The 11,223-nt window shown below is 49.2% G+C and overlaps 1 protein-coding gene across 1 annotated transcript in view; it reads right to left on the bottom strand.

The window, feature by feature from the left end:
• Window positions 1-1,689: 1,689 nt before the first annotated feature.
• iars1 (isoleucyl-tRNA synthetase 1) overlaps window positions 1,690-11,223 on the bottom strand; it is a 42,038-nt gene continuing 32,504 nt past the window's right edge. The window contains exons 29-33 of the mRNA XM_084460712.1: window positions 10,432-10,552; window positions 10,169-10,294; window positions 9,062-9,208; window positions 6,553-6,705; window positions 1,690-2,119 (exon numbers count right to left, since the gene is read on the bottom strand). Of these exons, the coding sequence (XP_084316838.1) occupies window positions 2,037-2,119; window positions 6,553-6,705; window positions 9,062-9,208; window positions 10,169-10,294; window positions 10,432-10,552 (630 nt within the window). The 3' untranslated portion in view covers window positions 1,690-2,036. The remainder of the gene's footprint in view (window positions 2,120-6,552; window positions 6,706-9,061; window positions 9,209-10,168; window positions 10,295-10,431; window positions 10,553-11,223) is intronic.

Consider the following 11,223-nt stretch of genomic DNA (forward strand, 5'->3'; position numbering starts at 1 on the left):
CTCTATCTTACAGGACTGGTGTGGCTCAGCCAATATCAAAACGATATAGAATCAAGCATTTACAAAGACGCCGTGTCCTTACCTATTTCTGTGTGTTGTGTTTGGAGTTCCTCTATCAAAAGTGTTCGGGGAGTATAAGCGCCTGTCAACAAGGATGTAAGGGCCCCTGAAAGTTGACTTAGTGACTGGGATTTTTCCATTACGTACCACACATGTATGGCCCGAGGGGGTCGGGGGCAAGGAGCGCAATATGAGGTTTCTATTTATTTAAATTGTATTCATTTATTTATACTTTTTATTCATGTATTTATCCGTATAGGCTTTGATATTAGAAAATCAAACCTTTCCCTGTAAGACAGCAATTGCGTTAGACTTATGGCCAAATGAAACAAATGTAGGCTACAAGAATGTAGATTGAAGAGGCGATGTGTGTTTCATGTGGAAGCATGGAAATTATAATATGGACCAAATTGAGATTTAGACTTAGCTGAGCATGAATTTGAAGTTGCTAAGAAAAAAGTTGCTTTAAAATCAGATATATTGTGCAAAAGATAGCTCAAACTAAAGTGTGATTAGACAACAGCATCTTGGCAATTACTGCTCAACCAAGAACTAATTACAATCTACCGTGAGGAATGAGACTAATCTCTGATCAGCATGTTTGAAGATCAGCTATTCCCTTGTGTATTCTTCCAAGTGTGGAGGCTGATCCAGCCTGATCTCAGATCTGATGTGAAGGGCTCTATGGCTCTATGCCCAAATACAGGCATCAACAATCTATGACTCTTATTTCTACTGCCTGCTCTGACGAATGATAAGGGAGGGGTGAGTAAGCCAGGAGGTGTGCTTGCATGTGCATCCCTCTGGTATCTTCCTCAGATCACTGTACACTGTACCGTCTACTGTACATGTTGGTGTGTGTGTGTGTGTGTGCGGCAGATGGACCGACCAGCTCCCCGCCCTGATGAATTGGGCCTCAGAGGGAGACTGCCTAGCGTGAACAGATGGGATGGAGGGGCAGGTGTACTTAATATTCACGCGACAAAGCATGTCCACCATGGAGAGGGGGAGGCCAAGATCATCCCTGTTCAAGGATGTTCCCTTTCAGAGAAAGACGGGGAGTTTTTAGGGTAGCAACTCGAAACGTATTTTGTCGATGTCAATAAGGACTTTTTACTGTCATTATCTATTCAACTGTACACCTGAAGGGGACTAGATTTGAAACATATATTCCTACCCTGATTTATGGAAAGCTATGTGTTAGTGTAGGCCTACTTTGTATTGTGTGCAGAACTGGGACCATGTCTACCGTGCTAACAACTGTACCAAATGACCTAAATGCTAGTGTAAGATTAATACCTCTTGCCTTTGGCGTTTGACTTACTAGGTCAACAGCCCTCAGAATCCATGATAATAGGCCTTTCCCTTGTGTAGGCCAGAGACAAGATGGAGGACGAAGAGATGGTTCCTCCTGTAACCAGGGCAACTCACGAGATGTGTTTTGATAGTTTGCCTGTGCTCATCTGTTACTGACCGCACCAAAACTACTGTGACAAAGCTTCTAGCTGAAGGCTAACTTGAAACCTAGCAGGCGTCCATCATACCACGCTCACCTGCACAGTATCCAACAGAAGTTACACACACAGAGATAACACTAAGGAGAAAACACAACACACATTGTTTCTCGGCACGCATCATCACTTTATTTATTTTCATTTATTCACCAAAAAATAGCATGTTTTTCATCATTCTCCAGATAAGGTTTGTTAAAAGACGCCGTGCACCTTTTAGCAAATGTGTTTTATCTACGGCATGTATGGACTAGGAGGGCTATTATGATTCCACAGTTCATAAGGACACCGTAGGACAGATTCTCAGACTCCAGCAGCTTACGCAAAACTCTGATAAAATGTCCTCTGGGTTGTTTCAATTACAGTAAAACATATCAAGGACTAGGAGGAGAAATTCTGCAGCCTATTGAAGCTACGTACTGTATGAGCCTCGACAGATGTACTCGTAAACATGGATGGATGTACTTATGCTTCTGCTGTTGTCGGTAAAACTCTAACGAACAGCGTCTTCGTGTTCAGAGTCTTCACAGAGGAGTTTGCTGGCAGTTCTGAAAGGCAAAAACCAACACACCATGAGTACAAATATACTGTATAACTATTAGGGCTGGGTATCGAGTCGAATTTCAAGAATCGATTCGATTCCGATTCACAAGGTTCAGAATCGATTATCATGATTCAATTCGATTCAATATCGATTCGGTTAGTGTAACTAAAACCTGTTTTTCTTAGCTGTAACCTTAATTACATGACTGCCAAGTTATGCAACACATCGATACTAGGGCTGGGTATCGATACTGATTTCCAAAAATGAATGAATGAATGAATCATTGAATGAATTAATGAACTATTCATACCTTCATTTATTCATTAATTCATTAAATAAAAGATCGATTTTGGGATTCATGAATCGATTCTGAATCATTTGATTCAGAATCGATTAATAGATTTTTTAAACCCAGCCCTAATAACTATATACAGTATCTAGGAGATCCTTACACTTCAGTAGGAATATTCTTTTGTAGATACAAAAAAACAAAATTATTGATCATGAATATTGACTCATGGCCTCATGCGTTTTGGACACTCGGGTAAAGAGAGGGGCAGAGCTGTCCACTGATCACCATCTGGTGGTGAGCTGGTTTCGATGGCGGGGGAAACTTCTGGACAGACCTGGAAAACCCAAGCGTGTAGTGAGGGTGAACTGGGAACGTCTGGAGGAAGAGCCTGTCCGGAGAGATTTCAATTGCCACCTCCGGCGGAGTTTCTCAGGCATCCCTGTGGAGGTTGGGGACATCGAGCATGAGTGGTCGGTGTTCAAAGCCTCCATTGCTGAAGCTGCGGCTGGGAGCTGTGGCCTGAGGGCCATAGGTACCTCAAGGGGCGGTAACCCTCGGACACCGTGGTGGACAGCGGTGGTGAGGGAAGCCGTCCGACTGAAGAAGGAGGCCTTCCGGGTTATGTTAGCCCGGGAGACCCCAGAAACAGTTGCAGGGTATCGACTGGCCCGGAGGGCTGCGGCTTTGGCCGTGACCAAGGCAAAGCAGCGGGTGTGGGAGGAGTTCGGAGAAACCATGGAGAAGGACTTTCGGTCGGCACCAAAGTGTTTCTGGAAGACCATCAGACACCTCAGGAAGGGAAAGCGGGGGACCATCCAAGCTGTATACAGCAAGGAGGGGACACTGCTGACCTCAACTGAGGAGGTTGTTGAGCGTTGGAAGGAGCACTTTGAGGAACTCCTGAACCCGACTAATCCACCCTCTACGATCGAGGCAGAGCCGGAAGATGATGGGGGGTCGTCAATGTCCTTGGAGGAGGTCACTGAGGTAGTCAAACAACTCCACAGTGGCAGAGCCCCAGGGACTGATGAGATCCGTCCAGAAATGCTGAAGGCGCTGGGTGTAGAGGGGCTGTCTTGGTTGACACGCCTCTGTAACACTGCGTGGAAGTCTGGGTCAGTGCCGAAGGAGTGGCAGACTGGGGTGGTGGTCCCAATATTCAAAAAAGGGGACCAGAGGGTGTGTGCGAATTATAGAGGCATCACATTACTCAGCCTCCCAGGGAAAGTTTACTCCAAGGTGCTGGAAAGGAGGGTCCGGCCGATAGTCGAACCTCAGATCGAAGAGGAACAATGCGGATTTCGTCCTGGTCGTGGAACTACCGACCAGCTCTTCACTCTCGCAAGGATCTTGGAGGGGGCTTGGGAGTTTGCCCAACCTGTCTACATGTGTTTTGTGGACTTGGAGAAGGCTTACGACCGGGTCCCCCGAGAGGTCTTGTGGAGAGTTATGCGGGAGTATGGGGTGAGGGGGTCCCTACTTAGGGCCATCCAATCCCTTTACACCCAGAGCGAGAGCTGTGTCCGGGTCCTCGGCAGTAAGTCGTCTGCCTTTCCGGTGGGTGTTGGCCTCCGCCAGGGCTGCGCTTTGTCACCAATCCTGTTTGTGATTTTCATGGACAGGATATCGAGGCGTAGCCGGGGGGAGGTGGGTTTGCAGTTCGGTGAGCTGGGGATCACGTCACTGCTTTTTGCAGATGATGTGGTCCTGATGGCATCAGCTGCCTGCGACCTCCAGCACTCTCTGGATAGGTTCGCAACTGAGTGTGAAGCGGCTGGGATGAGAATAAGCACTTCTAAATCTGAGGCCATGGTTCTCAGCAGGAAACCGGTGGCCTGTCCGCTCCGAGTAGGAAATGAGTCCCTACCCCAAGTGAAGGAGTTCAAGTATCTGGGGGTCTTGTTCACGAGTGAGGGAACCATGGAGAGGGAGTTTGGCCGGAGAATCGGAGCAGCTGGTGCGGTTCTGCAGTCGCTATACCGCACTGTTGTGACGAAAAGAGAGCTGAGCCAAAAGGCAAAGCTCTCGATCTACCGGTCTATCTTCGTCCCCACCCTCACCTATGGTCATGAAGGATGGGTCATGACCGAAAGAACGAGATCACGGATACAAGCGGCCGAAATGAGTTTTCTCCGGAGGGTGGCTGGGGTCTCCCTGAGAGATCGGGTGAGAAGTTCAGTCATCCGGGAGAGACTCGGAGTAGAGCCGCTGCTCCTTTGCGTCGAAAGGAGCCAGTTGAGGTGGTTCGGGCATCTAGTGAGGATGCCTCCTGGGCGCCTCCCTAGGGAGGTGTTCCAGGCGTGTCCGGCTGGGAGGAGGCCGCGGGGTAGACCCAGGACCAGGTGGCGGGACTACATCTCCGCACTGGCCTGTGAGCGGCTAAAGATTCCCCAGGCAGAGCTGGTTGATGCTGCTAGGGAAAGGGATGTCTGGGGCTCCCTGCTGGAGCTGCTGCCTCCGCGACCCGACCCTGGATAAGCGGATGAAGATGAGATGAGATGAGATGAATATTGACTCCCATCACATTATAAGCATGACACAGGGTCTGAGAAATAATGAAATTCTAATGCTAACTTCAAATTCAATTAAAATGCAATTTTTAAATAACTTATTTGTGTGATTTATGAATACAAATTATTTTTTATTTTAGCACTACTCCGGAAACCTGTGGCAAACGGTTCTACTGAACTGATCCATGTGTGATAGGAAGGCTGTGTGAGAGCCGGTAAAACCAACTGCCAGTGTTGACCATGTAGGTAATTGGAGGGACTCGTCATTCATTGTCCAAGCCTTGCTACTCTGAACTCTCTCAACACTCACACCTCCCACGGTGAGACGAGGAGTCAAGGTTGGTGGGCACTACTGAACACGTGGTCGTAAATAACCCTTTGTCTGCTCGGGGACTGCTCGGGGACTGATGTTCGAAGGGTAGGAGGCGCCAGCGATCGACCCTCAGCGTGGGTAGCACGAGCGTGACTGAAGAGCCGGCCCAACAGTCCCGGGATAGGACTCTATCATCATTCTGATGAATGGGCCCCTTCTGGATCTTTCCGAACGAAATCAACATGTCAGGAGTCCCAGACTACAGCAAGCCCCGCCTTTGCAGGGTTGTGTTCCACCCAAGCTTGGAGGGTGTAATGGATTTTAACTGATCTAGTCAAAAAGGATTTACCAAGATTCACTCAAACAGGTTAAGTCTGGTTTATTGAGAAAACATACGAGCGCAAGGACTTCCTGGACAACGCACATGAGTGGTTGATCCAAAGAAGTCCCGCCCCCCTGGTCTTGCGCTGCCTTATATTCAAGCAAAACACAGGTATGGCGCTCCGGGATGTGATTGGCTAACCCATTGTACGTCATATTGAATGGCAGGCGTCATCAACAGTGGTCGAGAATACAGACACGTGACATGAGAAAAGGTGGTAATTTCTTGAAGAGACAAAGGGACAAAGGATGGTTATTCTGGAGTAGACAGATTTCTAGGTGTGTTGACCTCCTGGAGGTCATCCTGTCATGAATGAGGTTAGCACAGCTATGTGAAAGGTTGAGGGAGGTGGTGAATTACAAAAGGAGGTGATGAAACTATAATTTCTATGACAAGGGTCACCCCGGTGATAAAGACACGCCCATCCCCTGAGAGGACAGAGATCATCAGTGTAATGAATGTGGATACAGTAGGATACAGTATGTGTAATGCCGGGCTCACACTGCACGATTTTTGGGCCGATTTACCCCCGATTCACCCCTCCCGACAATCGGAGGAGAAATCTGCTCTGGGACGTTGGTTGGTACCGATGTTCGACCCAGATTATCTTGTAATATGAGGGGTTTACAGATCCAATCTTAAACCTCTCGATCGACTCGCAAACCCATTGGGGCCGCCGTGATAATATCAGACAAGTTTTATATTAACGATTACCGCGTCGCTACTTTACAAGCGAGGGAGGGGTTCGTTGCTCCCTCGAGCGCGATAATATCCTGTCGTGTGTGACGAGCCGTTATTTCCTAATCTTGTAGTGTGCGCACGTTCGAGATTCCAGAGAAGAACATCTGTTACGATCCTCCTTATGTGCGTGATGCAACCCTGTTCTGCAAATCGGCAATATCCTGCAGTGTGAGGGCAGCATCGCTGTCGTGGTTCTTACCCTCGGAGAGCTCCTGGTCCAGGTAGAGCTTCAGTCTCCTGCTGCGGAGGCCAAACACCTTGGCGGTCTCGGAGAGCAGGCCTGCGTGGGTCAGGCCGTTCTGGCCCGCCGGGTTGACCAGCAGCAGGGTGCCCACCTCGCCACTCAGGCACTCTACAGGAGCCGGACACACATTCAGCTTCTGGTTAGTAGGAGGAACACGACTCTATAATCTTTCCCAGTGAGAAAACTCATTCTAGTAGCAACAGAAGAAGAAGAAGAAGTGGTAGTAGAGATGGAGTGGTAGTAGAGATGGAGTGGTAGTAGAGATGGAAGTGGAGATGGAGTGGTAGTAGAGATGGAGTGGTAGTAGAGATGGAGTGGTAGTGGAGATGGAGTGGTAGTAGAGATGGAGTGGTAGTGGAGATGGAGTGGTAGTGGAGATGGAGTGGTAGTGGAGATAGAGTGGTAGTAGAGATGGAGTGGTAGTGGAGATAGAGTGGTAGTGGAGATGGAGTGGTAGTGGAGATGGAGTGGTAGTAGAGATGGAGTGGTAGTGGAGATGGAGTGGTAGTAGAGATGGAGTGGTAGTGGAGATAGAGTGGTAGTGGAGATGGAGTGGTAGTGGAGATGGAGTGGTAGTAGAGATGGAGTGGTAGTGGAGGTGGTAGGGGAGATGGAGTGGTAGTAGAGATGGAGTGGTAGTGGAGGTGGTAGGGGAGATGGAGTGGTAGTGGAGATGGAGTGGTAGTAGAGATGGAAGTGGAGATGGAGTGGTAGTAGAGATAGAGTGGTAGTAGAGACGGAGTGGTAGTGGAGATGGAGTGGTAGTAGAGATGGAGTGGTAGTAGAGATGGAGTGGTAGTAGAGATGGAGTGGTAGTAGAGATGGAGTGGTAGTGGAGATGGAGTGGTAGTAGAGATGGAGCAGTAGTAGAGATGGAGTGGTAGTGGAGGTGGAGTGGTAGTAGAGATGGAGTGGTAGTAGAGATGGAGTGGTAGTGGAGATAGAGTGGTAGTGGAGATGGAGTGGTAGTGGAGATGGAGTGGTAGTGGAGATGGAGTGGTAGTGGAGATAGAGTGGTAGTGGAGATGGAGTGGTAGTGGAGATGGAGTGGTGGTAGAGATGGAGTGGTAGTAGAGATGGAGTGGTAGTAGAGATGGAGTGGTAGTGGAGGTGGTAGTGGAGATGGAGTGGTAGTAGAGATGGAGTGGTAGTAGAGATGGAGTGGTAGTAGAGAAGGAGTGGTAGTAGAGATGGAGTGGTAGTAGAGATGGAGTGGTAGTAGAGATGGAGTGGTAGTAGAGATGGAGTGGTAGTAGAGAAGGAGTGGTAGTAGAGATGGAGTGGTAGTAGAGATGGAGTGGTAGTAGAGATGGAGTGGTAGTAGAGATGGAGTGGTAGTAGAGATGGAGTGGTGGTAGAGATGGAGTGGTAGTGGAGATGGAGTGGTAGTAGAGGTGGAGTGGTAGTGGAGATGGAGTGGTAGTAGAGATAGAGTGATAGTAGAGATGGAGTGGTAGTGGAGATGGAGTGGTAGTGGAGATGGAGTGGTAGTGGAGGTGGTAGTGGAGATAGAGTGGTAGGAGAGATGGAGTGGTAGTGGAGATAGAGTGGTAGTGGAGATGGAGTGGTAGTAGAGATGGAGTGGTAGTGGAGATAGAGTGGTAGTGGAGATGGAGTGGTAGTGGAGATGGAGTGGTAGTAGAGATGGAGTGGTAGTAGAGATGGAGTGGTAGTAGAGATGGAGTGGTAGTAGAGATGGAGTGGTAGTGGAGATAGAGTGGTAGTGGAGATGGAGTGGTAGTAGAGATGGAGTGGTAGTGGAGGTGGAGTGGTAGTGGAGGTGGAGTGGTAGTGGAGATAGAGTGGTAGTAGAGATGGAGTGGTAGTAGAGATGGAGTGGTAGTGGAGATGGAGTGGTAGTGGAGGTGGTAGGGGAGATGGAGTGGTAGTGGAGATGGAGTGGTAGTGGAGATGGAGTGGTAGTGGAGATGGAGTGGTAGTAGAGATGGAGTGGTAGTAGAGATGGAGTGGTAGTAGAGATGGAGTGGTAGTAGAGATGGAGTGGTAGTGGAGATAGAGTGGTAGTGGAGATGGAGTGGTAGTAGAGATGGAGTGGTAGTGGAGATGGAGTGGTAGTGGAGATGGAGTGGTAGTGGAGATGGAGTGGTAGTAGAGATGGAGTGGTAGTGGAGATGGAGTGGTAGTGGAGATGGAGTGGTAGTGGAGATGGAGTGGTAGTAGAGATGGAGTGGTAGTAGAGATGGAGTGGTAGTAGAGATGGAGTGGTAGTGGAGATGGAGTGGTAGTGGAGATGGAGTGGTAGTGGAGATGGAGTGGTAGTGGAGGTGGTAGTGGAGATGGAGTGGTAGTGGAGATGGAGTGGTAGTAGAGATGGAGTGGTAGTGGAGATGGAGTGGTAGTGGAGATGGAGTGGTAGTGGAGATGGAGTGGTAGTGGAGGTGGAGTGGTAGTGGAGATGCAGGAGGAGAGAGGAGGAGAGAGAGAACAGGGGAGGGCTGGGTACCGGCCGGCTGGGTGTTGAGGAGCTGGAGGTTGACGTAGGGGCAGAGGAGAGCGTCCGAGCCGGGGGCGTCGACGGGACCAGAGCCTGCTGATGTCACCGACAGAGTTTTACCACTCAGGGCCGAGAGGTCGGATTTAGCGGTCAGCTCTGTTGAAACACACGGTCAGGAGGCACTGTCAAACAAAACACTTCCTCCAAGTCTACTTTCGTTGTTTTTTTTAGACCAGGTATGCTCGTGTCCCCGGGCAGACTGCAGCGATACAAGGCTGAGGAGAGCTCCATCCATCTGGGCTGTCTAGGTGTCATTTCCGAGCTCAGCCAGACGAAGACGAGGGGCCACCTGCGGCTCAGGAGTGATTATGGCGCTCGCCTCGCCTAGCGGCGCCACACACGGTCCTAAACAAACTCCTTTTCAAGCACATACCCACCCCGAGGATCAGGGATGTGCACAGATAGACACGAGGTGTGGTGCTAGAGCACCTGGCCTTTGCCCTCTGGACAAGGCAAGTGCCCTTTTTTACAGTGTGGCCCATGGTGACATCGATCAATTCTCGATTAAAAGCGTGTAATAATAACGCCCCGAAATGCGTTGTAATTTAGCCAGTCCCCCCGCACACACACACGTGCCCGCGGCACACCCACACACACACACACACACACACACACACACACACACACACACACACACACACACCCGTGCCCCTCCCCTCCCTCTCTTCCTAGTCAACGGTAAATGCAAAAAGCCGACCCAAACGGAAGCGCGCTACTCCTCCACTGCCCTTTCCCCATCCAGAGTGCCCGAGTGATGACAGCTAACCAGCCAGGTAACACAGAAACCAAACCAGTGTATTGTTTGCCCCATAAGCCTCAGTTGCCAAACTATAACTTGCATTTATTTGTCTCTGTTGTGAAGTAAGTCTCATACAGCGCCAAACAGCTGAGCCTAAACAGCCCCCCCCGCCCCCCCCCCCCAGTCAACATCTCGCCACGCAAGGTGACCCTCATTTTTCACTGAGCACCTGCCCCCCAGAAATGTCTGTGCGCGCCACTGCCGCGGATCTTACCATTACTCTCTGTAGCCTAAACCTGACCTTGGCGACCTCTTACCAGTCTTTCCATTGAAAACGCAGAGTCTGGTGTTCCGAGCCCCAAAGACGCTGCTGCAGACGGCTTTTAGCTTCTCCACGTCCAGCTTGTTGTCCCCTTTGGGATTCTCCAATAGGACGACTCCCTCTGAAACGCAGAGCACGGAGCAACCAATGAGGGTAGGCCATAAGATGGGTTGGGGCCAAGTTGGAATATGAATTCACCCAATGAAGGGACGAACGACATCAGTCTGATGGCACCCCGAGCGTGGCCCCTAGGTGTACCTTGTTCTTTGTTGTTGAGCTTGACTTTGAGGTTGACGTAAGTGCACGCTGGTCCAACCAGAGGTGCCTTTGATGCTGCTGCTCCCTTGACGATGGTCAGGTCCAGGTCTGAACCCTTCAGCTGCGTCCGGACAAAACAGGAAGCTTACCCACCGATCTATGTAATACTTCATACAGTACGTCAAGAGTTAATAGATTCAGATCTGTACACTATGCACAGTATAGTGTCCTACAGTATATCCATGTATACTACAGTCTGCGACCTCGGGGCGACTGGTTGCCCCGTCACTCCGAGGCCCCTGCGGTCGATCGACGCGGTCACGGCTCTTCTCTGTCCTGGCCCCGCAGTGGTGGGACGAACTGCCATCTTTCACCGCAGGCTCAAAACTCATCTCTTCAAGAAGTATTACCACAATCTCTTAAGCACCTATTGTATTTTTAGATTACTATTCTTGCACTTTGCCTTCAGCACTAGATTATGCTCTTAGACAATTGTTTTAGAAACGGAGATACACTTGAGTTCGCTTTTCCTATGTTAAATGCAATTATTGTTAGTCGCTTTAGATAAAAGCGTCTGCTAAATGACCGTAATGTAATGTAATATATCCTGTATCCCATTGATTCAATAGATTCAGGTCTGTGTTTTGTATCTTGCCTACCGTATCTTACATCAAAAACATTAATTTAATTTATATGTAGATGTCTATATAAAATGTAAAAAAACAGTCAATATAAGAGTAGATATTCAGGACAAGCAGACGTTACGTACTGTAGCTCAGTTGCAGTAACAGT

Source organism: Borostomias antarcticus (genome assembly GCF_949987555.1).
Source record: "Borostomias antarcticus genome assembly, chromosome: 33".
NCBI classification, from domain to species: Eukaryota; Metazoa; Chordata; class Actinopteri; order Stomiiformes; family Stomiidae; genus Borostomias; species Borostomias antarcticus.